Below are 27,869 nucleotides of genomic sequence, written 5' to 3'. Positions count from 1 at the left end.
ACTAGAATGTGTGGTCTTGTGCACGCGCACGCTCGCGTGTCCGCGCGCGGCGTTTTTTGGTTAAATATCCGGTGCCGGGCTCCAGCTTCCTTTTCCGGCGGCGACATGGCGAAGGCGCGCGTGGTGCCGAGCGACTTGTTCCCGCTGGTCTTCGCCTTCCTGCAAGAAAACCATTTCGAGGGGGCGGCGCGGGCTTTCGGGAAAGCTGCCGGCGTGGTGAGTGAGGGGGCAACGCGGGGGGTGGGGTGTTGCTTTTCTTGGGGGGGCGGCGGCGGCGCGTACGCGTGTCTGTGCGCAAGTGGAGGCGACAGGGATGCATGAAATCCCTGGAGAAGGGAGAGGGGTCTCGGGGCTCAGGCATCTTTCCCCGCCAGCAGTGTGCCATAACCTCCAACATTTATCCGATGGAAATATGGACGTCCCAAGGGGAGGTCTCCCCAGGTGAGGTGGGGGGGGGGACCGACTCCATATTTGGAGGTCAGGGTTCAGATCCTGAACTGAAGGGGCTGGTTGGGGGCGTGATGGCAGTTGCAAAGGGAAAACAGTTGGAGGGGAGCCTCCTCCCGTGGAGAGGCGACGTGCTGCGCTTGTCTCAGCAGCGCTGCAGATGTTTCTCCTCTCTGCGCACGTGGGGGCCAGGGGACGTTTGAGTTTTTGCAACTTCCGCCTTTCCAAAACCAGGGGCGCGAAACATTGTCACGTGGCTGGGGAAGCCAAAGGTGTGTTGGGGTTAAATTAATAAATTAGAATTTAGTTGGCTTGGTAAGTAGAACGTGTGCAAAATGGCGTAGAGTCGTTAAAAAAAAACTGTTGCCAAGTACTTGCGGTTCTATTCCATATTCATATTACATTTATCATTCACCTGACATTTTCAGATGGTGAAATTAAAATTGTTTTTTTCTGAAAACAGTTATGTGCTTGGTAGACTTCCCAAGCTAGATGTTGTCCATTCACAAAACCAATAGCAGATTTGAATCCCGCACAACCAGAAACATACTTTTAAGGCCCCTCATTGAATAAATTCACAGAAATGAAGTTTCACCCCCTAAAATGACATGCCCTAATGTGGGATGGAGGTGACCTGTGGGCTTCTGTGGAAGTTAGATAATTGTTATTTATACATTAAATTTCTATACCACCCTTCATCTGAGTACCACAAAGTTTTACAAAGCAATCTTTAAGGCACCATGTATGTGAGGGAGTGGTAAGTAATTGATAAAGGAGGAAGGAAATGTGCTGATGGACTGAGGCAAAGTGCATTTACTTTGAGGGGCTGTTGGGTTTGTGGGTGGGGAGAGTGGATTATTGCAGATGGGCAAAAGCGCCTGAGGAGCCCAAGGTGTTGACAGCAGGAGGCTCCAGAATTCGCAGCACATGCTGCTTGCTTGCAAGGAGGGCAGACTGGTCCCCCCCCCAAAGCATCATAACTTACTGTCAAAAAGGTCCCCCCCCCCCCCGTATTTTATCATTTGCATTGTTTTCATTTCAGACAAAACAAGACCCCAATGCCGCTTCTCTCCTTGATGTCTTCAACTACTGGCTGAAGTAAGTAGTGTAGTTTTTCAGAGAGACTCGCTGCCTGTTGGTTCCAAGCAATTTTTCATTGGTTACCTGTTTGTTTGTTTGTTTGTTTTAGTAAAGCTGTTCATTGTCAGTCTCTCTCTCTCTCCCTCTCTCCCTCCCTCCCTGGATGCCAAACTAGGAATATGAGTGTGGGTAGCTGAGGCAAGTCCAGAATCTGGTGAATCAGACTCAGGACTTGCCTATAAAAAATGCTTCACAAATTGGAATAACACCAAGTAAATGGGATGGTAATGAAGGAGTATGAATTCTTTGACATCATCAGTGCCTCAAAGGAAGTCCTAACATAGGTCTAGCCTATTTTTGATTGGTTTCATCGTGTGGTTTTCTAAAGCTGTTCTAACTTGTCTCTGTTGCTCCGAATGCATTGCTAAGCTTAAGCAGCCACACAGGCCCTATTATAAAGCAGGAATTCAGGGGAGGGGGCGGAATGGCATATTTGTAGCAATGCCAGAATGCAGATGGAAATTTGCAGACTGGCTGTGGGTGATCCACAAAGCACACATGGTGGGGTAATGCATATTAAAAGTCAACGGGACTACTTACGAATAAATGTGCACAGCGGGATGTTTATGGTAAAATATCAGGTGGCGCTGTGGGTTAAAGCCTCAGCGCCTAGGGCTTGCCGATCGAAAGGTCGGCGGTTCGAATCCCTGCGGCGGGGTGCGCTCCCGCTGCTCGGTCCCAGCGCCTGCCAACCTAGCAGTTCGAAAGCACCCCCGGGTGCAAGTAGATAAATAGGGACCGCTTACTAGCGGGAAGGTAAACGGCGTTTCCGTGTGCGGCTCTGGCTCGCCAGAGCAGCGATGTCACGCTGGCCACGTGACCCGGAAGTGTCTCCGGACAGCGCTGGCCCCCGGCCTCTTGAGTGAGATGGGCGCACAACCCCAGAGTCTGTCAAGACTGGCCCGTACGGGCAGGGGTACCTTTACCTTTACCTTTTATCATACATGAAATGTTTATCAAACGTATTATTTCCCCCCAAAATGTTTGCTACACCAGTTGATTCACTGGTGGCATCAATCTCATGGGAGATGCTTTTCAAAGGCACATTATTCTTTGCCGTCTTTATCCACATGAAGACAGGGGATGAATATGTATGTATGTATGTATGTATGTATGTATTTATTGCATTTGTATGCCTCTATCATGGATCATCAGGAGGTCTCCTATTCAGACACTGACCAGATCCAGCTGCTGCACATGTCTTCAGATCCTGCCCTGGGATCAGAGGAGAACCGCATGTTCTTGTTTTAAACGGGTTCTGTTGACCTTGGCAAATCTAAATCCAACTGCTGAGGGATGAGAGCCACCAAAGAAAATCTAGTGTGTACATCACCTCTCAATATTGGTACAAATATTGGTACAAATGCCCATGCATTCTCTTTATTTGTCCTGGGTTGCTTTGTGAGAAAACTTCGTTGTAAAAGTAAGCTAAGTGTACCAATTCTCAAGCATTGGGGTGGGGTGGGGGGTTTTCACATTGCGCTTTTGCAAATGGATGTAGTTCTGCACATCCTGTTATTTGTGTGTGCCTGATGCACGTGTTTTTATCAGGCAGCAGTGTTAAATTTTAATCGTTAGCACGGACCAGTTTAAAATGCAGTTTCCCCTCCCCCCAAAACGTGCAGTTCCTGTTTGTGCATACTTGAGAAATCAGGAGTAACACCCGCCCACCCATGTGGATATGGAGTTACCACTACAGTGGTACCTCGGGTTACATACGCTTCAGGTTACAGACTCCGCTAACCCCGAAATATTACCTCGGGTTAAGAACTTTGCTTCAGGATGAGAACAGAAATCGTGCTCCGGCAGCGCAGCAGCAGCAGGAGGCGCCATTAGCTAAAGTGGTGCTTCAGGTTAAGAACAGTTTCAGGTTAAGAACAGACCTCCGGAACGAATTAAATTCTTAACCTGAGGTACCACTGTATTTGCGAGGGGAGGGAAGTCTGTTCAGCACTGATGCGAAGACACCCACCCTGAAATCCAGGGAGTTATGTGGTGCTCAGAAGGCGGTTACAGGACCTTCTTGGTTATTCTAGATGTTGAACCAAAGCCAAGAATGAAAGGATTCCTCTCTCTGACAAAGTAGGTGCACTGTGGTAGCCAACAGTGCAGTCCTACCCATGCCTACAAGGAAGTAAACCAAATTCAGTTCAATAGATCTTGCTGGATCCTAAAACGACAATAGTTATACCTCTGTTTCCCATCTTCCTTCAGCCAGTCCTGCATTCCTTTTTGGCTGCTGTTTCTTCTTGCCTATCTTTCCCCCCCACAAGATGGAGCTTTTGATTCATTAGTGAAGGAGCTAGGAGAGAGGATTTAAAAACTAAATACCGGTTGTGAGAAACCACAGGAGGGGGCAGTGCTGTTGTGCTTGAATCCTGCTTGCAGGTTCCCCACAGACACTTGGTTGGCCATTGTCAGAAGTGGGTGCTGGACTAGACGGGCCATTGGCCTAAGTAGAAGAAGAAGAAGAAGAGTTTGGATTTGATATCCCGCCTTTCACTCCCTTTAAGGAGTCTCAAAGCGGCTAACATTCTCCTTTCCCTTCCTCCCCCACAGCAAACACTCTGTGAGGTGAGTGGGGCTGAGAGACTTCAAAGAAGTGTGACTGGCCCAAGGTCACCCAGCAGCTGCATGTGGAGGAGCGGAGACGCGAACCCGGTTCCCCAGATTAGCAGACTACCGCTCTTAACCACTACACCACACTGGCTCAAGTAATCCAGCAGCTTCTGCTTGTGTTCTTAGGGACAGAAAACTTAATACTGTTGCCTTTCTACCAGCACCTGGGGTCACAGACGAACCTCACAGACAGCTCAGTTACACAGTAGTGACTGTGATGTTTTCTTTTAGGTCGCCTGAAGCCAAAAAAAGACAAGCTGTTCCCAATGGCCCACCAGCGAAGAAGGCAAAGAAAGAATCTTCATCCAGTTCTGACAGCTCCAGTGAAGATGAGAAGCCCCCAGCTAAAAGACTAGGTAAATTAAGCTAGTTTGCTCCAGTATGCAGATAAGGTGCTTCATTCTTGGGTGCTGATTTTGCTTCCGTAAGGAGTAGCCCAGTTGCATCACTTGTGTGTGGAAACGCCTTTCTCCTCCCATTACTTCTGTCCACATTTGGATACGGGTCACTGGCTCCTTGAACAATCCAGAGCAAATAAGTTATTCAGCACCCTTGAGTAAAGGTTCCATCAGCCACTATACCGTAATGTTTATCATAAACATAACTCAAAGCAGTTGGAAGTCCATGGCCAAAGAATATAGGTAAGGGGGGCTATAGTATCTTTAAGGAGTCCTACTCAGCAAGTGGGGGGAAATATGGAAATCACGTAAATGCACGTGAAGATTTTTTTGGGGGAAGAAAACAAAATCCAACCCAAACTGAGGGGTGTGTTTTACATGACTGATATTAAAACTAACACATGCAGATGTTTGCAAACATAGCTTTGTTTTAGGGTTAAAATACAGAGGTGCCCTGCAAGACGAATGCCTCGCAAGACGGAAAACTCGCTAGATGAAAGAGTTTTCCGTTTTGGAGGTGCTTCGCAAGACGAAAATGTCTTGCAAGTTCCTGCGGGTTTTTTTTCCTTCCCCCCCTCCTTTTTCTAAGCCGATAAGACGCTAAAAGCCGCTAAACCGCTAATAGCGCTAAGCCGCTAAGCCGTCAATGGGTTTGCTTTGCACGACGAAAAAACCACTAGACGAAGAGACTCGCGGAACGGATTCTTTTCGTCTTGCGAGGCACCACTGTAATCTGTTCATGGGGTGGGAAGAAGTGGTGGGGTTTTTTGTGTTTTTCTTTGAGGGGGTACTCTTTGCAATAGCAACTTTTGCTGACTGCTGTCTGCCATTAAGATAAAAAAGAGGGGGCTAGATTCCTTTCTAAATAACTCAGTATTTTCTTTTTCTCCCCACCCCAAATCTAGCAGCCAAGCCTGCTGCTGTAACCAAAGTACCAGCAAAGGCAGCTCCTGAGAGCAGCAGTGATGATTCCAGCGACTCTTCCGATTCAGAGCAAGAGAAGAAGTCGTCAGCAAAGGTGAGATTCTTCCCCTTGCTCCTCCTCTACGTCTTGAAAAGTCCTAAAGATGCCCTGAAAGCTACAAAACATGGAAACTCTCATGGCTCTGTGAGCTGGCCAGCCCTGTTTTTTTATTATTAGTGTTCTTAATAACAATGACATTCTTGTTTAGGATAGAAAATAATGCGAAGGCGAAAAACGGTTATCATGCCCCTAAGATTTATGCTTGGTCGCCTACAAAGAACTCTCAACCTTCACCCAAAACATTTAAAACATGGTGGCAGATAATTTTGGATACTGGGTGGAAGTAAAGGCCAGGACATGACGTCAGTGGAAATGAGGGTCATTCTGGAAAGGGTTTGCTAAAAAAAATATTGTGCTGTAAGAAATGGTTTTTAAAGGAATCGAGGGGAACCAACCAAAGTTGCCCTGTTCTCCTCCAGGGAAACTTTACTGTACAGACTATTTCCAAAGGTATTCTAGGGAACCCTTTGATTCCTTCGTAAAATCGGTAATGGTGGCAATCTTCTCTAAAAGGCAGTGAGGCCACCATTGTTCATCTTAACCTGCAATGCATAGGGGCAGAAATATGTGCTGTATATTCTAAACTGCCCTCTTGGTTCATATGGAACGGTGGTGGGGTCCAATAGTGGCCAGCGCTCTACATAAAATAAGCATGCACACTAGAACTTTTCCTGGAATCCTCTGCTAAGAGTCTCCTGGTTGTTCCAAGTGTCTAGGAGTCCCTTGGTGAGTATGGATTTATTGAATCTATAATTCTGAAAGTGCTGGTTTTGAATATACTCTGTACACAGTTTGAGGGTGGAATGTTTTAAAATATGAACATGGAATAATAGAGGCGTTAAATCAAAGTTGGGTCTCCAGCAGTTTTTGGACTACAATTCCCATCATCCATGACGACTGGTCCCGCTAGCGAGGGATGATGGGAGTTGTAGTCCAGAAACAGCTGGAGACCCAGCTTCGGTAAACTGTGTTAAATGGTGACCATGGGCTCTTATGAAAGCATATTGGACTCCATCCTCCAGGCTTCTGACACGTATTTGTAACTTATTCATGAAGTTGCCAGCAAATGTACCATAGTGAGAGCAGAGAAGGGTGGAGCGCTCCTCTTCTATGACACTGGACTGGTAACATTCGCATGCTTTGCTTCCCTGGGAAAACATAGAATGGGTTGATGTTGTGTGAAAAGCAGAATGGGCATTTGAGCATTTAGGCCAAGCAAGGCTGCACTCCAGGATATGCTGTTAATGCCAACTGTGCTGGTCCTGTGGGCTAACCAAGAGGCGAGGTCCAAGTCCAGCCCGAGGTCGAAGGTGCAACATGGAGGTAGTCCATAAAAGCTGAAGCTGGGAGCAGGGCAGGGAGTTGGGTGAGGTCAGGAGCTCTGGCAGAAAAGCAGGACAGGGTACAGGCAGGAACTGGCTACCAACAATGTTGCTCCCGCAACTTGGGACTGGGGCTGGCTGGCTTTTATCTGCCCCGAGGCATAGGGTGGCCCCGATCCTCAGGTGACTCGCCTCTCCTGGCCTGGAGGCAAGCACTCCTCCTGCGGGAACTTAGTTCCCTCCGCCTCTCTGCCCTGAGCCTCTGCAGCTCAGGAGAGGCTGGAAGGTTACCGGAACCAGAGGCAACCTCAGCTTCCCCTGACGGGGCTGAGAGTGGAGCACCTGCAGGCAATGGGTTCTTCATCACCTCAGGAGCCAGAGCAGACTTAGCTGGTGCCTGCACCTGAGGATCCAGCACAGGTGAGGACCCTTCAGGCTCATGCCCCAGCCCAGGTTCAGCTGGTTCTGGAGGCGGGGAATCCTGCGCAGGCTGGGATTCCTCAGGTTCAGCATCCGAGTCCGAATCCCAGGCCGTCACACCAACTTTTGCTGAAGACAGGGTTATAGTCAACTAAATATTATGTAAAATATTACTAAAGTAATGTGGCTTGTGGTGTTTACTGACTTCTCTCGTTAGAAGGGAACAGGTCTCCCGGTTAAGAAAGCTATCGTGAAAACAAAACCGCAGAAGAAACCCAGCAGTTCTAGTTCAGATTCAAGTAGCTCAGAAGATGAAGCTCCAAAAAAGCAGCAGCCAAAGCCAGAGGGAGGCAAAAAGGGAGCAAAGCCAGCTTCTAAACCAGGTAACTCACCTGCGTTAGTGCAGAAAACCAAAATGCAGTTAACAAGTTCTCACAGGGGAGCTCTGAAAGGATTTTGTGGCTCTTGAGATCATTGAATACATGTAAAACCAGAGTTTTGTTCTGTAGACGCAGCTGACTTTTTTCTGTCGCTTCTAAGTTTGGATCGTTTCACAGACGATAGATTCATAGGGCTGTCTTTGAAATGGTTTAGGAGTTCCACCTGGTCCAAGGGAGAGCTGCAAGATTAACTGGGAGGGTGAATCAATCATGTTATGCCAGGATCATACCAACTCAGCTGCCCCAGCTCCCATTGTGTTTCTGGGCCCAATCCAGAGTGCTAGTTTTAACCTTTAGAGCCCTTAATGGCTTGGAATCGGGATACCTGAAATACCACGTTCTGTGTCACACATACTTGCCAAAACGGTGAGATCTAAACAGGCCTACCACAGATGCCTCAGCCAGGTGATGGGCGAATATTGGGAACAGTGCCTGCTAAGTGGTGGCACCATAGTTGCGGAATGCCTTGCCCACAGAGGCTTGTCTGGCGCCGACTTTATGGTAATTTTTGCATCAGGCGAAGACTTAACTCTTTTTTGTTCTCTCAGGCTTTAAAAAAAATCTCATTTTAACAAAGAGCTTGTGTTTCGAACCACGGTTTATGTGCTGTGTGTTTTTGAGACTGGCTTTTATTTTCTCTGCTGGAAATGTTTCTGCTGCACCTGTTCTAGGTTACTGTGTTGTTGTAGAAAAGTAAAAGTTACAAAAGTTTTTTTAAAAGCCGTTCATATCCAAAACACTGAAAACAGGGATAAAACCTGGACAATATGAATTTCCTTTTCTGGACCTCAGGCCTGATGCAATACTGAAGACGCTCCCTCCTTTACGATAGCTCAGTTGGTAGAGAATTAGACTCTTAATCTCAGGGTCATGGGTTTCAGCAAAAGATTTCTGCATTGCAGGGGATTGGACTAGATGATTCCCATGGTCCCTCCCATGTATCTGATTCTATGAATATATAATTCTTAACGTGCTCAGAACAACAGTGGGGGTTTTTAACGGCATGATACCAACTCGTTAAGCCAAGTACAAAGAAATACGAATCCTCTTTAAAGTAAACTAAACTAACCTTGCTGAAAACAATAGAAAATGATGTTCACTGTTTTGGATCGTTAACCGTATCATACCGTACAGGCCAACAAATTGAACTTGGGAAAGGGGCGGTAAAAATTATTGTAGCGCTATGCATATGCAATAGCTGGATTCGAGCTTTCTAATTTCCTTTGTGCATCAAAAATTATTTGCTTTCGCAATCAGCAGCAAAAGTCACCAAGGCGACGCCCAAAATTAAAATTGCCAATGGCAAAGCAGAAAGTAGCAGCGGCAGCAGCAGCAGCAGTGAGGATTCTGATGCAGAAAAGGATCCAGCTGCGAAGGTAAGCAATAGATCTTTGTATGGTGGCTAGAATTGCTAAGGCTTGTCTTTCCTTTATTTATTTCTTGTTTGGAGGGAACTCAGTTACACAAAAGCATGGGAACTAGGCAAGCATACTTGGGGTGGAGCCTTCAGATGAGTTCTGCAGCCTATTTACACTCGGAGCACTCAAGATTTTATATGCTATTTTCACGATCCTCTACTCAAGTCTGTCTTAGACTTGTGGCGCACATGTCCGCTCCAAAATTCAACTTAGGAACTCCTCTGAGTTCAGACAGGCTTACTCTCAGGTTAAGCGTGCAAAGGATTGCAGACGTAATCTTCTAGCTGTTCCCTGTGAACATGGAGAAAGTCAAACATTTCTCTTGACTTTTATATTTTCTCCTTGCGCCCCAGAATTTCTCAGCTGATACTGTGCCTCTACTGTATTTGTTTTTGAATATTTTTTTGAATAAATTTTATTAGGATTTTTAAAAAGAAATCCAAAGCTTAACATCAAATGTCTCTTTTTAATCCAAAACTAAAACATTGATTTAAATGCAATAAAAACATAGGGGGGAAAGAGAGAAGAAGGAAAACAGGGAAAGTAGAAAGAGAAAGGAAGAAGAAGAAAATAGTTCAGATTATTTTTATACATTCCTCAATGCTTGCTCTGTTCTATATCATAATTCCCGTAGATAGGAGTGTTGCAGTAGACCATAGCTTTGACTTTCAAAAATGGGGTTTTGATGAAGTTCTTCACAGAAGCTTTTAAGAGAACCTAGTTGTTATGTGGCAAAAAATCCTTTTATAGGTAACTGTTTAACTGTTTAAAAATAGGAAACAAGAAGTAGGAATGATTGATTGACCATTCTAGGGAAGTGATTGGAAGAGCCCTCTGCCCTGCCCCAGTTTTCTATATTTAAATTGGTGCTATTTAGCAAACCATGCGAACAACAAGGTAGCAATGTTTTCAGATTACACCAAATTATTACGTTTTTGTATACACTGGAAGCCGCCCAGAGTGGCTGGGGCAACCCAGTTAGATGGGCAGGGTAGAAATAATAAAATAATTGTTGCTGGTGCTGTTGTTACTGCTGAAGGAATCTCAAGCAGAGTTTGATGAGCTCCAAAAGCATCAAAGCTGAAAACAGGATGACAGTTGAGTGCAAAGTAACATACTCTGGGACAAAAATAACTAACTTCTGATACTGATTGATTAGCTGCGTCTATCCAGGGACATTCTCATGCTCTATTGGCCAGTTAAAGAGTAATGAGTAAGTTCACTGGGAGAGGAGAGAGATTCAGTATTCCATTCGCAGCAGAAAAGGCAAGTTCCATGTTGGGAAATGGATTAGAAATCACAGGGCAAGCTTCCTAAATTAATATAGAAATCAGATGCAGTCAGATTTAGATTACTATGGCAAGACCTTTTTTTTTTTTTAAGTTATGGATATAAAGGGCAGCCAGTGGTCCAGTTCTATGTGTTTTCACTAGGAATGACCTGCTGAGATCAGTGAGGCTTCCAAGTAACTGGAGGACGGTAACCTCAAACTTTGCTTTTGTAGCACTTATTCCTTTTTGCATGAGAACTAAGGCTGCAGCTCTTACGCACAGTCCTTGCTATAATCAAAATGATTGCTCCGTATGGTGGGAAAGGAACCATTTCACGGGGTTATCTCCTCATCTGCAACATGGAAAATGGTCTATTATGCATTAATATAGTTCAGGAAGTATTTCTGGTGTGATTCAGTAATGCTAGCCTGGTGTAAACAGTAAGCAGGTGATGCTGTTAAGGAGAACATACATGTAGAAGCAGCTGGAGCGCTTCAAAGCTTGTGGCAGCTTAAAAGTATTAGCGGTAAGATAATGTCACATTATTCTGCCTCTTGCATTGGTGCGTCATTTTACATTGCTTACGAAGAAAGAGAAAAGGAATGAGCTGGTTTTCATTTTCCATCCTCTTTTGACTCCTGGTATCCTCCGAGACAGCTACTTTATTCATCTGACAAAGGGGACTCTAGCCCCACAAAACTTATGAAACAATACGTTTCTTGGTCTTTAAAGAATCCATATGACTTCTTCCTGCAAGAGTCTTTAACTATCCCTCTGGAATAAATTATCTTTTAATAGCCTTTCATGTCTCCGGCTTGTATTTGAGTTGCGTGCCTGGTAGGGTAGCAAATGGTTAGATTTGGATTGTAATTGCTCTTCAAACTTCACCCTTAATGAATGGGCAATGGTGGGTCATCTTCTCCCCTGTAATAAGAGCGAGCCAAAGAAAACTCCGCAGTCCAAACCTGAAGGTGCTCGTCTACCCACAAAGAAGCAAAGCAGCAGCAGTAGCAGTAGTGATGACTCTTCTGACAGTTCAGCAAGTGGGAAGCCAGTGTCAAAGCCCAAGGCAGGTGAGTTGCTGGCGGATGCTTAAAATCCATCCTGAAGCTCCAGTTGATTCCAGAACAGCGCCACAAGATTATTAAATGGGACGGGGCATTTTGACCAGGTTATTATGCCAATGCTGAATAATGTACCCATCAGGGAGAGAGGACCCTGGTTACAGAATAGCATTTCCAGGGAAGTTTACCCTCCTTGTGTTCTTTTGAAGACCTTTCTAAATAGTTTTTGTAATTTTAAATCATGTGTTTTAACCCAGGGAGTGCAACGCCTTTTGTGAGTGCTGTGTCGCTGTTGGTGTTTTGACTTAATGGCTTTATATCTCATTTCGTATTTTAATTCTTTTGGGGGGGGGAATAAATTTTATTAGGATTTCTAAAGAGAAATATAAAGTTTAATATAAATATCCCCTTTTTTGCGGCCAATGCTAAACCATTGATCTAAATACAATAAGAACATAGAAAAAGAGTGAAAAAGAAAAGCAGAAAAAATTATTATTGTCCAAGTCGGTCAACCTTTGCTACTATGTCCTTTCTTTTAGCAGATCAAGATGTGAGGTTTTTAGCGGGGGCAATTAGAATATGATCTATTGTTTGATTATTGATGTAAACCCCCAAAATGTATTTTCTACAGTTAAGTTTTTACCTCTGTCTTCAGTATATTTTATTTTAATGTTTTGTTATGGCTAGTGGCTAATTCAAATAAAGATTCTTCTTCTCTTCTCTAGAAAGATAAATAAAGAAGTAATAGACAATAGATTTTTAAAAAGAGAGAAAGAATAAAGTTCCAAAATTAATTATTTTTCGTGCTTGTTTATTGTAAAGTGCCCAATCTGTGCCTTCCTGGAATCTGCGTTAGATGTAACATGTAACATACGGGGTTTACTAGTCTGTAGATGGGGTGAATTATAGCCCCAGCCCTCTTTCCTTCCCCAGAGTTTGCCTGAAGCCTGAGCTTCCTTTCGGCCTTGCGCTTGCTGTACACAAACCACAACTGTCCCCTGCCTGCTGTCTCTTAAAGCTTGAGTAGAACATAGGCTTGCTTTCCCACCTGACAGAGCCAGAGGAAACACATGTCCTTGAAGCTCAGAGCTCGAGGGACGATGAGGAGACATGCGGCTTTCGCTGTAGCAGCTGGTGGAAGGTCCAAAACTTCCATGGGCTGTGTGTCGAAGCAGAGCAGTTACAAATCTTTGTAAAAGAGGAAATGGAGAGGCATGTGGGCCTAGTCTGTGCCTAATAGGCACTGAGGCAGACCAAATGCCTGTCCCCTCTCCAGCTCTGAGCTGTTGGCAGACAGGGGCTTGTTTTCCGGCCCAATTCCAAGCTTAGAGCTGAAGAGCGGAGCAGGATATCCCCCCCCCAAACCCCCTTCACAACTTTATGCTGTGTTTCAGAGGCATAGCACAAGGTTAGACAAGACCTGCCACTTGGGTGTGAGAGAGCTACCAGCAAGATTGGCCATAAATGGTTGACTTCTTGCGGTATCACTTTGAGAAGCATATGCTCCTCTTGGCTAGATGATTTCACACACACACACACTCACACTCACACTCACACTCACTCACTCACTAACTCACTCACTCACTGCAATGTGACTAGCTTCATATTTGTCTCTCGTGTTTTGGTTGTTGGCAGATCTCATTCCACCAGATTCTCTTTTGTCCCTTCTTCGCAGGCCAGTACAGCGCTGTGCCACCTCCTTCATCCATAGAGTCAAGGAAGGGCAAAGCACAATCTCTGCCTGTAAAGACTTCTAAGAAAAAGGTGGAAAACCATGATGAAAAGGAGCAGGTGCCCAAGAAGAAAACAGCAAGTATGTATTTGTGGAGAGGAATTAAACATTAAGGTGACGGCGTCCATATCTGATGGAGGGGACTCGAGAAACAGTCCTTGTTTTGTTGCATTTTGGGCAGGGAGTTTATGCGCATGTATAAAATAGGCTCTGTCGGATACTGCCTAATGACTTGCTAAAACTTCTAGAAAACTAAGGAACCTTCCAAGGTTGGCCTTGGTTCTGTGTATTCCAGAATTCCTGGCTTCTCTGGCGGGCACAAGGCTTTGTACCAACAAAGAGAGAGGCCTCTACCAGTTGAACAAAGCCTTTCTCTGTCATGAAACATGTAAGCTTACAAGTCCCCGCAATCACTGGCTGAACGCACGTTAACAAACACCTTTTGCACATCAGTTTAAAGTGCCTTGTTTGCAAATGCTAGGTGCCTTTTTTGGTAGCCTGAGGTCAGGATGCTAGTAAGTACCCCAACTCCAGAAACCTTCGTAGTTAAAGGTACTGTTCTGATTTGTGCTGGGCTGGCTGCTTTTAGAAAGTCTTCTTGTACATACATCTGGGTATGAGCGTTTGTTAGACTGGAATTGTTTGGGGCCCCTTGAAGAGAAAGTTCAGTGAAAGCAGCCTATTTTTCTTTGTAGCTAAAGGACCTGCGGCTAAGCCATCGCCTGCTCCCAAATCTGCTGCTGTTTCCACCCAAAAAGAAGAGACTAGTTCAGACAGTGACTCAGGTGAGTACCACAAACAAGCAAGTTCTCTGGATTCTTTATCACTGTGTCTTTTACTGAGGAAATGTTTGGATTTACATACTATGGAGGCAGTGAGTGAGACAGAAGTACCCTCTGTTTGAAGCTACCTCTCGGTTGCTTTTGATGTATACAACTGGTGCAGAATTACTTTGCACAGGGGATAGCTCACACATGGGCAAATGTAATCACTTGATGAAGAATCGTGCTTAGGAGTGGATTGGGGGGGGTTCTCTTGTACGTTTTATGTCCAGAGGCTTGAGGCGGAATAGCAGAATGAACGGGCCTTCTCTGTAGTAACTCCCCGTTTGTGGAATGCCGTCCCCAGGGAGGTTCGCTTGGCGTCTTCATTATATATATTTTAGGTGCCAGGCAAATGTGTTCCTCTTCAACCATGCCTTTAGTTGATTAATATTCTACAGTCTTTTAAATGTATGTGGGAAGACAGGGGTTACTGTTTTGCTGTTTGGTTTTACCTATTTACTTGTTTTTATCCTGTATTTTATTCTGTGAACCACCCTGAGATCATACGATGAAGGGTGGTATAGAAATCTTAATACATAAATACAGTTGTACCTTGGATCTGAAACGCCTTGGCTCCCGAACGAACGAAACCCGGAAGTGAGTGTTCTGGTTTTTGAACGATTTTCAGAAGCCAGACATTCGGGGCAGCTTCCGATTGACTGCAGGACGCTCCTGCAGCCAATTGGAAGCTGCGCCTTGGATTTCAAGAACCAAGGTACGAATGTAAATAAAATACCTGACAATAATGATGCTGATTTATTACTTATACCCCGTCCATCTGACTGGGTCACCCCAGCTACTTGGGGCAGCTTTCAACAGAATATAAAAAAAGCCCATAATGAAACATCAGACATTAAAAACAATCATGCTCCATAAGTCTTACAAGCTGCTCTTGTATATTCCTGAAGCTGAACTGTTGGTGAAAAGTGCTACCTTACAGTTCCATCACGAAAGATCACCTTTGTATACTCTTGCGCATATTGCGGGGCAACAGAGCGATATTGTATGCCTCCCTGTTAGAGGCTTCATATACAGTCATACCTCGGGTTACAGCTGCTTCGGGTTGCGGATTGCCAAAATCCGGAAGGGGTTACTTCCTGGTTTCGGCGGTCACGCATGCGCAGAAGCACCGAATTGCAGCACGCAGACGCGGGTTGCAAACGTGCATCCGACATGGATCACGTTCGCAACCTGAGCGTCCACTGTACTGCTGGTAGGATGTGGGTGGCGCTGTAGTCTAAACCACTGAGCCTCTTGGGCTTGTCGATCAGGAGGTCGACGGTTCGAATCCATGCAACGGGGTGAGCTCCTATTGTTCTGTCCCAGCTCCTGCCAGCCTATCAGTTCAGAAGCACGCCAGTGCAAGTAGATAAATAGGTCCCGCTGCAGCTGGAAGGCAAAGGGCGTTTCCGTGTGCTCTGGTTTCCATTACGGTGTTCCCTTGCACCAGAAGCGGTTTAGTCATGCTGGCCACATGACCCAGAAAGCTGTCTCTGGACAAACGCCGGCTCCCTTGGCCTGAAAGCGAGCTGAGTGCCGCAACCCCATAGTCAGCCTTTGTCTGGACTTAACTGTCCAGGGGTAGGATAGGTTGCTTGTTTAGCCTCCATTGATTCAGTGGGTGTTTTTTGACTTGTACCATTCCTGAGGTCAGCGTAATAATTTATCAACGTTGGGCTGTAAGGGAGCAGAGGGTTTGGTGTATGTCCACTCCTTGCCTATCATACTCTAGCCTCTACCCAGTGTTAGACTTCCTGCTGGACATTGTTACATCAGCATATCTGTGATGCTGCACCACTTGATCTCCACTGACAGAGGCCTATCTCGAGAGATGCTGGCACAACAGGGCTTTTGCAACGCTTTGAAAACCCCCACCTGGCATATCTTGAGCACAGGACTGTAAAGCTATCATTAGCACTTCTGTTTGTTTTCGTTTAAAGCACATACCTCGCTTGGAATCTCTGCGGTGCGAGGTTAAAATGTGCTGGGACTTAAAACCACTGTCTTGTTTGGATTTTGTGCATAGATAGTAGCTCTGAAGAAGACAAGAAGCTTCCTGCCAAATCGCCTGCAACAAAGGTTGCTGCTAAACCCGCTCCGTCAAAGGCAGCGACCAGCTCTTCTGATAGCTCAGGTACCTGGGGTTACAAGCAAACAAGCTCCATGTTGATCATTACTGTTCCCATATTACGAAAAAGATCTGGCCACAGTTACACAGATCCCTGGACGTGTTCCTTGCCATATCTAAAACAAGTAAAAGCCACAGTGCTGCAAGTACAGTGGTGCCTCGGGTTACAGACGCTTCAGGTTACAGACTCCGCTAACCCAGAAATAGTACCTTGGGTTAAGAATTTTGCTTCAGGATGAGAACAGAAATTGTGCGGTGGTGGCAGTAGGAGGCCCAATTAGCTAAAGTGGTGCTTCAGGTTAAGAACAGTTTCAGGTTAAAAACGGACCTCCGGAATGAATAAAGTTCTTAACCCGAGGGTACCACTGTATTTTGCCTTGATTTTCTTCTACCACTCCTTGTGCCCTTTAGGCTTTAAGTGTGGTCCTGCTAATGAGCTTTAGGCTATAAATCAGGGCTGCATGTGACCCTTGAGACCTTTTTTGGGCGGCCCTCAGCAACATTTTACGTCTCCACTTCCCCAGCCCTCACACTGCCTTCCCAAATCCCAAATTTCGGGCTTGTCCCCACCCCATGCGGCAAGGCAGTGAGTGACCCTCGGGTTCTCTTGCAGCTCACAAGAGACCGCCTTGATGTAGATGTTCCATAGAAAAGATAACCTTCTACTGTTTAAGTAGCCATTGCTTTTTATAAGGACACAATCACATAACCGAGCCTATTCCCTATGTTTATTTATGCTCCAGTTAGCCACAGAAGAGGTGCCTGTCTGTTTAAAAACCGGCAAGTATCCTTGATTCGTTTAAATTGTCTCAGTTGATCAATGAATAAATATTCCAGTCACTGCACATGAAATGTGTACACATATATATCTTGTGTGCCAGTCTGTCTGATAATTAGTATGGGCAGGAACCCTATAATTAATCTCACACCCTCCTAAGTCAGCTTTCCTAACAAAATCCTTTCCCCTCCTACTCTTCCTTGAATAGTGAAAACACTGGTATTCGGATTCGTCCTGTGGGTGTACAACTCGCCCCATCTGAAACTGAACTGTGAAAATAGTGTTTGCAGAACCTGCAGTGCTTTTGTCGTTGAAATTTCTCCTTTAAAAATTGCAATGCCCTTCCCTAGATTCTGACAGCTCTGAGGATGAAACTCCTGCAAATGCTGCAGTTAAACCAGCTGCAAAGGCGGCAAAGAAGATTCCTGTGATGGTTGGAAAGAAGGCGGATGCTGGCTCTGGGGATAAGAGAGTTGCTCCCCCCAAAACTGGTGCAAAGAGTCCCAAGTCAGGATCCAAACCTAGCCTCTCTGCCTCCCAAGCAAGCAGTTCTTCAGACTCCAGCAGCAGCTCAAGTAGTGAAGAGGAGCAGAGCAAGCCTGCCCAGAAGTCGGCTAAGAAGTCGCAGGCCAAACCCGTTCAGAAGCCGGCTAGCAAATTGGCCGGCGGCAAGAGCACAGCGGCTTCAAAGCAAGCGGAGTCCGAAAGCAGCAGCTCTTCCGACAGCTCCAGCGAAGATGAGCCCAAAGCGGCAGGGGAGGGGCTAAAGAATAAAGCCAAGAAAAACAGCAAGCCGTCGAAGAAAAAGGCATCAAAAGCTTCATCTGCGCCTGCAGGCAAAACGCCGTCTTCCAAGACTCTTTCATCTGAAGCAGCTAGCGATGGGGAGAGCAGCAGTTCTGATGATGATGACGACGATGATGGGGCTGTAAATGGAGGTACGTCACTGCTAGCCAGGAATGAAGTAGGGAATGCTGAATACGAAAGAAAGTTAATACTGTATGCAGGGTGGATTTGATTTAAATCACGATTTAAATCACTAGTCAGTAAGGCTTGATTTAAATCGTGTTTTTTTGCAGAAAGACTCATTCTTGTTGTGCTGGCATAATCTTAATATTTACAACCAAAGGAAGGTTTCATTTTTGGAATAATAAATTTTCAGAGTGGTTTTTACAGTTATATCAAAAATTACTGATTTGGTTATACTATTCGAAATACATAGATAATTATGAAATTATTGTGAGGTTTAATAAGTTAACTTTATGTTTGGACAACTTTTCTGCTGTACTTTATTGGAAGGGGAAAAAACCAATAATTTCCTTAATAACAATTTAAACAATTTATTTAACTAAAACAATAACATTTTAGCATATGTATCCATGTTTGTTAACCGATGTGGTTAAACAATAAAAAAACCCGTTAGACTATGTTTTAGCTCACATGAAAAACTTAAATCCTTACAGTGGTACCTCGGGTCAAATACTTAATTTGTTCCGGAGGTCTATTCTTAACTTGAAACTGTTCTTAACCTGAAGCACCACTTTAGCTAATGGGGCCTCCTGCTGCCGCCTGTTCTCATCATGAAGCAAAGTTCTTAACCTGAAGCACTATTTCTGGGTTAGCAGAGTCTGTAACCTGAAGCGTATGTAACCTGAAACGTATGTAACCCGAGGTACCACTGTATTTCCTGATGAATAGCCTTTGGCTATTCATCAGGAAATAGTTGATTTTATTTTTAAAAATAAAAAAAAAATGATTTTTTTCCCCACCCTAACCGCATACATGAATGCTGCGTGTGCAATCTTTGCCCAGTAACTGCAGTGCATCTTATGTTCAGTGGGCAGTCCAAAAGAATATGGGTCATTAAAGTAGTACTGGATGTGGGTCGCAACAAAACATTTCTTACTTTTACTCCCACCCTGACTGCTTATTCTATGGGCTGTTCTCTTATATTGAGTAAGATATGATTGTGTTAGGGACGCGTGTGGCACTGTGGTCTAAACCACTGAGCCTAGGGCTTGCCGATCGGAAGGTCGGTGGTTTGGATCCCCTTGACGGGGTGAGCTCCTGTTGCTCGGTCCCTGCTCCTGCCCACCTAGCAGTTCAAAAGCACGTCAAAGTGCAAGTAGATAAATAGGTACCACTCCGGCAGGAAGGTAAACAGCGTTTCCGTGCGCTGCTCTGGTTCGCCAGAAGCGGCTTAGTCATGCTGGCCACATGACCCGGAAGCTGTCTGTGGACAAAAGCCGGCTCCCTCGGCCTATAGAGCAAGATGAGCGTGCAACCCTAGAGTCGTCCGCAACTGGACCTACATTTACCTTTTACCTTTATGATTGTGTTGAAACACGGCAGGCCAATCCAATAAGAAACGAAAAAGGGAAGACAGCCAGGAGCAGGAGACACCAAATGCGGGGAAGAACAAGAAACCCAAAACGCCACATACGTTCCCCAAGATGAAGCGGGTAAGAATCATGGCATTGTAGAGTCAGGAGGGACCCCGAGGGTCATCTAGTCGCGGGAATCTCAGCTAAAGCATTCCTAGCAGATGGCCGCCCAACCTTTGCTTAAAAACCTCCAAGGAAGGAGAGGCCCACAACCTCCTGAGGGAGACTGTTCCACCGTCGAACAACTCTTACTGTCGGAAAGTTCTTCCTGGTGTTTAGTCGGAATCTCCTTTCTTGTAACTCGAAGCCATGCATTCGAGTCCTGCCCTCCAGAGCGGGAGGAAACAAGCTTGTTCCCTCCTCCATGTGGCAGCCCTTGAGATATTTGAAGATGGCCAACCATATCTCTTCTCAGTCTCTTGGAGAAGACTGAGAGGATCTCGGGAGAAGGGGTGGAATTGCCTTCTTGACAAGAGCTGCAAAAAGCTTTCATCTCTGTTGGTTGTATTCTTTTACCCTGAGAAACCTTGTTGAGGTGCTATAAATTTGCCAGGAGCAGCTAGGCATCTGTGCATAGCTGTCAACCATCCCTTATTTGGCGGGAAAGTCCCTTATCCCAGCGCCGTGTCCCGCTGCTGTCCCTTATTGATGATGTCCCTTTAATTTCCCGGGTTTCAAAGGAAGCAGCTCCTCTCCCTCCCTCCCTGCCGGCCAGGGAGGAGGGAGGCTCCAACTGTGTTGCTTGGCTGCGTTGCTCATCCAATAAGGAGTCTAAGAACAACTGGGGGTGGAGCTTGCATGCCTTGTTCCGATCCAATCGGCCGCGTTGCCTGGGGACTCGCCTTTGCTCAGCGCTTCGCTGCGGAGAGGTGATGGTGGTTTTCCTTGCTGCATCCCCTTTGCCGGGTTGCTGCGCTGTGGGAACCACCGCTTGAGGCTTCATTTGGCTGCTGGCTGGGCTTTCTGCCTTTGGCTGGGAGGGGCTCAGAAGTTGAACATAGCTGTGCTCTGAAAATCCCTTATTTTGGCTGCTGGTCCCTTATTTTTGAGGCTGCTGGTCCCTTATTTTCAAATCTGTAAGTTGACAGCAATGCATCTGTGGTTCTAGTCCAGGGGTCAGATCCTCCACACCGGAAATAGCATTTGCGCATCACGGCCCAAACCACAAAAACTTTGCTGGAGCTTCCTGCAGCCAATGGGAAGCTGGCCAATGTCGCAAAAGGTGGTCCCTGCTCTGCTCCGCGCTGGTTTAGCGCGGCGCACGGGAGCCAACCCAGCGGGCGGCGGGGGTCCATGGGCCAGTTAAACGACCCGCATGGGCCGCTTGTGGCCCATGGGCCTTAGGTTGCCGGCCCCTGTTCTAGCCACTGGGGCATCATGAAGCATTTCTGCCCCGGGAAGATTCTTAACTTTACTGTTTTGGTGCATACCGCCATAAATCCAATGGGGTTCATTTGGGGCTCATTGCTTTAAATTAGCACGACGGCTACTTCAAGAAAATACCAAAATACCAATTTTCTTTCAACAGCAGTCCAGTCCTTTCCGCAGAGTAAAAGCAGAAGAGATTGAGGTGGATGCACGAGTAGCAAACAATTCATTTGATGCCAAGGTAAGAGGAAGATAAGAGTTGCATTCCTCCAGACTGTAGTTTGTGCAAAACTGTGGAATTTTTGCACAGTCTAGGACCTGTTTGCTTTAGGGAGCATTGCCTCTTCAGTAACTACTCGGTGTTCTTTTGCTGCCTGGTGGTCACTGACTCGCTATCTCTTCCAGAGAGGAGCTGCGGGTGACTGGGGCGAAAAGGCCAACGAAGTCCTGAAATTTACGAAAGGGAAATCCTTCCGACACGAGAAGACAAAGAAGAAAAGGGGAAGTTACTGCGGCGGCGCGATCTCCACGCAGATAAACTCCATCAAATTTGAAAGCGACTAAACTTCAGTTGCCTCCTCAGAATTCAAGGCCTGAGCATGTGAAAAGATGCGAAGTGTAGTGGGATATCTCTTCCACAAAGCATCAACTCTTGTATTGGTAACATGGGAAGATGGTTGCTCTTTTGCGTAATGACAAAACTTAGCCGTGTCTGTGACTGTCTCTTGAGGACTTCCCAGACTTTCTTAATTAAGTACAAACTTATTTTTAGATGACACAAGTTCAGTTCTAGCAGACCTCATGAAGCAATATGTATGTTGTTCTTGTTTTGCTAAACACCCTTTTTTAATCTTCCAACAAATCTAACATTAAGGATGTACCGAAAGCGACATGCATCTCTATTGCTCCGCACCTTGGTAGGGAATCTGGTCTTGCCTGCTGTCAAAAGGGTGATCCCACCTTCGCAATCTTGCCTATCATTTTCCCCCTCTTCATTTGGGGCATTCATAAAACATTTCCATAATCTCTAAGAGCTGGGCAACTTGGTTAAATCCAGGTAAATCTCCCTTTTCCTATAAATGGATTGGCTAGAACTACTTGAAAACCACTGAGTTAATTTTTTGGGCCATTGTTTTTGTAGATGAGGCAACAAAAATGTCTGCCTGTTTCCTTTCGGTTTCTCCAAAAGCCAGGAAAATACCCAAGGGTTGAAAAAGCTCCAGAGTGCAGGGCCACTCATTGTTATCTACGTTTTGGCAATCATGTAATACCTTCAAGGGGAAGTGAGAGTTCTTGCATGGTGGCTCTGCCAACTAATATGTCGCTCGCAATGGCCGTTCTTATTTGGATAGTGTGCAGTTGGGCCCGTTGAAGCCTTTGTCCATCTGCTTTGTTTTGCTTTTGGGGAATGTGATGACTTTTTATTTCCCAGAGATGGCCAGGTCCAGTTAAGGCTCTTACGTGAGAAGCTTGCAACCTCAGGCATGTTAATTCTTGCTGATGTGCTTCAATGTGGCCAGAGAAGCCACAATGCCTGTTTAGGGTGCAGCCTAGACGCCTGATCTAGAACCCAGCTGCTAAAAGAAACCGGACCTGTTCAAGAAGTACCATCTGATAATGGAAAGATGGGAGAAGTGGTTGTTGGGAGCTCTCACCTCACCTCACCCCACCCCACCACACCCCCAAAGAGAAAACCTTCAACCAAGTGTTTTCTTTCACTTGGAGCATAAAAGTAATAAAGCCCAGCAGATTAACTGCGTGGGAAGCTGGCTGTCAAGAGAGAGCATTTTAGATGTTTCCCTGTTGTGGATATCGCTGTACTTCAGAATCCGTCCACAGTAAATGCTATGCCAGCAATGTCTGCGGGTTAAAGACAAAACAGCCAAGGTTATAATGTGTCTTAATGCCCCAAAAGGCTATTCTTTTCACAGCCTTGGCCCCTTGCCTTTTGATGTGTTCGGATTCCATTGGCATGGTACAAGAAACTGGCAAGACTCAACTCCTTAATGGTGTTGGGACGGTTGGATATTTTATTTGAATAGACAAACATTTAGTATAATAAAAATGTTTTTAAAATGTCGATAAGGGTTGTTGTTGTTTAATCCAAACCTAAGGGTGTTTGAATTGAGGTGGACAGAAATTGCTTTATTAAGTCCCTAATGCATTGGCATTTAACAGGGCAGCTTTTAAGCCCCAGTTGGGAATGGTAGAGCTGTGCTCATTGCATATATACAAAGAGTTGTCTGATGGGGTGGGCAAGGTAGGGTGAGAGGCCCTGATTTGTCAAGAGGCAGTTCTGGGTGACTAATTGCTTCTGCCTAACACGGGTGGCACTGTGGGTTAAACCACAGAGCCTAGGACTTGCAGATCAGAAGGTTGGTGGTTCAAATCCCTGCGACAGGGTGAGCTCCCGTTGCTCGGTCCCTACTCCTGCCAACCTAGCAGTTCGAAAGCACGCCAATGAAAGTAGATAAATAGGTACCACTCTGGTGGGAAGGTAAACGGCGTGTCCGTGCGCTGCTCTGGTTCGCCAGAAGCGGCTTAGTCATGCTGGCCATATGACCCGGAAGCTGTACGCCGGCTCCCTCGGCCAATAAAGCGAGATGAGCACCGCAACTCCAGAGTTGTCCTCTACTGGACCTAACGGTCAGGGGTCCCTTTACCTTTAGTAAGGTCTAGGAGTTCTCCTGGATCTGTCAAGGTGGCAGCTAGCACACAGCCTTATATCCGGCTCTGACTGATTTGGGAACTCCACGCTGTGATGGGCAAGGAAGTATCTTTCACCACTCTCAGACGCACCATTGTTCTGTCCAGATTTCATGAAAAGGGGTGTTTGTAAGAGATCTTTCCTGCCCAGGAGAGCACGTAGCTTATGCGTTTTGTGTCAGCTCCCACCTAAGCAGCCAGGAGCAGGGCAAGATCTGGAACAATCCTCAGATAGCCTTAAAAGCCACCCTGATCTTTAAAGCAGAGGGGACCAGAAGATCTTCTCCATCTACCCTACAGTGCCTTCTCCCACCACCCTGCTGCAGTTAGGTTTTTAAAATCTCCCGGAGCCAGTAAGTGGTGTTCTCCAACCAGAAATACAGCATAGGCACAAGCTTGTTTTGTTGTTGGGTTCCCTGCCACTCACCCTTCTCCCGCATCTTGAAAATGCCAGCAACTGGTTTCCAAGCCAAGCATTTTCCAAAGTATAATTGCCCTGTGTCTGCAATTAATTGCAGGACTATCTTGACTCTTCCCACTGTCTGGCTCACACCCCACTCATTTTTGGAATGTGGCTTGCAACAAGAGAGTGAGAGTGACCCTTGACGCAAATAAAACGTCCATCCCCCATTAAAGAACAACCTACCTCGTGGTTAATTGGGTCTCTTCCCCCCGCCCCAATACAAATCTTACCTGGAGTGCTAACTAGTTTTATTAGCTCTCACCTAGTCAAACAAAATTAAGGACATCTGCTGCCCTAGCTGACACAGATGAAAGGGGAAAGTAGAACATTAAAAGTAGAACATTAAAGAAAGAACATTGAACACTTTCTTCATATGGCTGGTTTCCAGTGCAACAGCACCCGGACTACGAAATGGAAAGTTGTGGGAACTTCATGCCAAAGGAATTGCAGTCTTAACGTTAGTTGAAGCCTGCTGAGGTCTGCATTGTACCCGCTATAAAGCCATCCGTCTATTTCCTACCCAACACATGTGATCCAGGATCAGGCCCGTGTAGTGTGTCAATTACATAGGTGCAAAAGGAGCGGCTTGAAGGGTGCTAGTTAAATGTTAGGCCATCTAGTATCCTCCAGAAACTGTTTAGTTGTGAACGGCTCCTTGAGCAAGATGGCTCACTTTGAGCCCGTTTATTTTCTGATATTCTTCATTAGTCTGCCCAATCCTTTATTTTTTTCAAAAAAGTCATCTCTGTTAATGGCCAGTACCATAACTAGAGGCGGCACATTTCCTGCCCAGATACAGATGGGCTTATAGGTGCAATTAAGACTGGGGGGGGGGGGGAGTGTGTGCATAATATCAGTTTAAAGTTGCAGGTTCTCTGAGCACTGGAAAGACTGCCTTTATTACTGGACGCAGCGTTTCCCAAATCTCCAATGTCCTGGAGCCATGTGGCAAACTCAAAAGTCAGCCGATCTTAGGCAGCATCTGACAGGCAGCTGCACATGTTCACTTAGGAGCAAGTTGGGTTGGATTCAGAGGGATTTGGTTCTCCGGAAATGTGAATAGCCTCATTCTGCAGCCCTAAGTATTTCCCATTCTGCTACTATCCAAAAAAGTCATGGGCACCAGAGCATCTGAATTGTGTTTACTACTTGCCTTCAGTTTATTCCTATTCATTTCCCCCTTCCGTGCTTTTATGATGTTTGTTTGGGATTTGCATTATTTAGATGAGATACCTCTTTTATAATGCTCCTGCTACCAAATCTTCAACCTGAATATCTCGGGAGTCAGTAAGACCTGGCACACCAGAGAGCAGCAAACCAAAAGGCCGGAAAGGAGTTGTTTTTTTGAGAGGGGCTGCAGCATCAACCTACTATATGTCCAAAGTGGGCATAACTAGAAGTCTAGTGCATTGCAATTGCTACAACAGGCAGAAAAACTATTGGGTGGTCTGCCCGTTTTCAAGCAGTCCATGTGGCCGTGGGCTGTTTGGAAACAGCTGGTCTGCACTTTGGCTGGAAGTGGCTTTCCTTAAGTTCAGATAGGGCTCTCTCTCAGCCCTACCTGGAAATGGCAGGACTTGAACCTGGGACTTGCTGCATGCAAAGCATGACCTGCCACTGAGTCCTTCCTCTATTTTACGGTAACCACTCATAAGAAAAATGACAACTCACGCTTGGTTCCAAGAGGGACTTGGAGCGGATCAGTCTGCTAGGGTTAGGAACCTAGGATTCTGGAATAAAAGAAGCACCTTGCTATGTAAGAGTAGGAAAACAAAAATTCTGGCTGGTAAATACACCATTACTCTCCTTAATTGTTTTTTTTAAAAAAAATCATTGTGTTGTCATGACGGCAGCCAAATTTGAGCTGCATCTTTGTGTGGGGCGTCCCCAAGGGCTAAGTGTGCTCTGTCCCCAGTATCAAATCAGGTTCTCTCACCTCGGTTCCCGAGGCTGTTAGGCAACAGGCAACACAAATTAAAGGGGAATGAACCTGTTCCTAGCGTGCAGCTTTAGTTACAGGCATACAATGCAGTTTTAATAGGGTGGGACACCGGAGGAGAAGAATGGAATCATTGTTGACAAGAGAGCATCACACACATGCGTCAGGGTGGAGTGTGCACCTGTTTGCTCTTCCACTCAGCCATGGCTTTCCATTCAGGTCAGTCTCCCATCTGGCTTTCCATTTCTCTCTAACATCAGTATTTCGCAGCCACTGCGCCCGACAGTCTCCCATTGGCCTGGTTTGGTAAGCTTCTCCTTCAGAATTTTCTTCTTCGGCAAACTTTGGGGTTTCTCCAGATCTGCTGCTACCTCATGCAGGGGTGGGGCTATTTGAACACCAGAAACCATTAATGAAGATTGTTTATTTTGCTGCTTGAAGTTGCCCCAATATTGTGCCTCATTCAGCTTACTATTAATAAGACTGTCTCAAGGCAAATCTAAAAACGTAGTATAAACACCGACAAATGGGAAACACTTGCCTGTGAGCGCTCCAATTGGAGAACAGCCTTTACTAAAGGTGTCATGGGCTTTGAAGACACTTGAACTCAGGCTGCAAGGGAGAAACATGCTAAGAGGAAGGCATGCTTGGCAAATCCACACCGTGATCAACTCCCGCCCAGAAACCAATGTCCCCACTGTGGAAGGACGTGTGGATCCAGAATTGGCCTCCACAGTCACTTACGGTTTCATTGTTAAAGCCGTGTTTATGGAAGACAATCTTACTCAACTACGAGTGATCGTCAAAGAAAAAGATGATTAATAATAATAATAAATAATAATGTTCAATGGCAGCTTAGCCTCACAGAGTGGTTGCAATCCATAGCTTGTTTTTAGAGTCTGCTAGCCTGGTTTCAGTAACTCGTAATAAGATGTTTTTAATAATAATAAATTACAGTTAATAAGTTACGGATTGCAACAGCCCTGTGAGAGGCTATGCCACTGAGCAGTAGTGGGTGTCGGATTGTTAATAATAATAATAATTTATTTTTATGCTGACCACCCGACTAGGTTGCCCCAGCCATTCTGGGCAGCCTCTAACAATTAAAACATTAAGCACAGTAAAACATCAAACATTAAAAACTTCCCTCTGGGCTGTCCCTTCCAACCCTATAATTCTATGCTTCTATGAATAAAGGGAGGCAGGGAGAGAAGGGTTTCAGTCCTTTGCCCAGTGCCACTCTGCAAGCAGCAGAGAAGGCGCCAGGTGTTTTTTCCCCAACCTGCAGGAGGGCATCCACTTTAATGCTGATCCCAAATGTGAAACTTACTGGAGCAGCAGACATCACCCTGCCCAGCCTCCCCATAAAATTGAAACTGGGTGTTGTGGCAAATTGGTACCTTGGTTGCCGCAGTTGATGAGAGGGAAACAGAGGCCGCCCCCTTCTCCCTTTGGCGAGGCTTTTCCTTCTGTGAATTTGGCAACAGGCAGAGAAAGATCTGGCTGAGCTTTGATGGCGTGGGTTTCGAAGAAGGTGCTCCAGCTTCTTCCTCGCAATGAGAAACAGGTGCCTGCCCATCTTGTGTAGGCTGAATGGCAGCTTGCTGGCATGTCTGGTCCTGTCTAGTTGCACCTGCCGAGCAGCTGCCTCTCCTTAAAAAAAAAAGAGAGAGAGAGAGAGAGAGAAGAGGGGTGGTGGTGAAATGAGACAGGCACACACCAGACGGGTTGCTTGCTTGCTTGAAGCATCCCCATGTTGCCTTTTGGGTCAGATGGCGCAGGGGTTGCCTTTTCAAACCGCTCTTCCTTTGCGTGCGGGGTCTCTGCGTTGTAACATTCACCTCCCAGATCTCCTGCAAGGAGCTACAGGTGGCCCGCGGTTCCCTCATTTTATCCTCGCAGCAGCTCTGCGGGTTGGTTAGCGGGCGTGCACCCAGCGAGATGCGCGGGGATGCTAGCAAGCCTTGCTCTCCCAAGGCCCGAC

The 27,869-nt window shown here is 45.9% G+C and overlaps 1 protein-coding gene and 1 long non-coding RNA gene across 4 annotated transcripts in view; one reads left to right on the top strand and one right to left on the bottom strand.

The window, feature by feature from the left end:
• Positions 1 to 27,869, bottom strand: part of LOC307215863 — a 135,344-nt gene that overhangs the window by 82,272 nt on the left and 25,203 nt on the right. The gene's annotated exons all lie outside the window — the stretch shown is intronic.
• On the top strand, positions 62 to 22,862 carry NOLC1 (nucleolar and coiled-body phosphoprotein 1). 3 transcript variants are annotated; one of them, XM_079975189.1, is made up of 14 exons: positions 62 to 216; positions 1,490 to 1,545; positions 4,438 to 4,562; positions 5,513 to 5,622; positions 7,588 to 7,753; positions 9,068 to 9,186; positions 11,434 to 11,572; positions 13,239 to 13,376; positions 13,991 to 14,080; positions 16,146 to 16,253; positions 17,376 to 17,963; positions 19,378 to 19,487; positions 20,938 to 21,018; positions 21,183 to 22,862. In XM_079975189.1, the coding sequence occupies exons 1-14, from the start codon at positions 106 to 108 to the stop codon at positions 21,339 to 21,341; spliced, it is 2,100 nt and encodes a 699-aa protein (XP_079831315.1). In that variant the 5' UTR covers positions 62 to 105; the 3' UTR covers positions 21,342 to 22,862. The 3 variants fall into 3 exon arrangements, with proteins under 3 accessions (XP_079831315.1, XP_079831316.1, XP_079831314.1); XM_079975190.1 differs by having other exon boundaries at positions 5,510 to 5,622; positions 9,071 to 9,186; XM_079975188.1 differs by having other exon boundaries at positions 5,510 to 5,622.

Source organism: Podarcis cretensis, assembly GCF_951804945.1.
Source record: "Podarcis cretensis genome assembly, chromosome: 5".
NCBI lineage: Eukaryota > Metazoa > Chordata > Lepidosauria > Squamata > Lacertidae > Podarcis > Podarcis cretensis.
The sequence above is the reverse complement of the archived record's forward strand: the minus strand, read 5'-3'. Positions and strand labels throughout refer to the sequence as shown.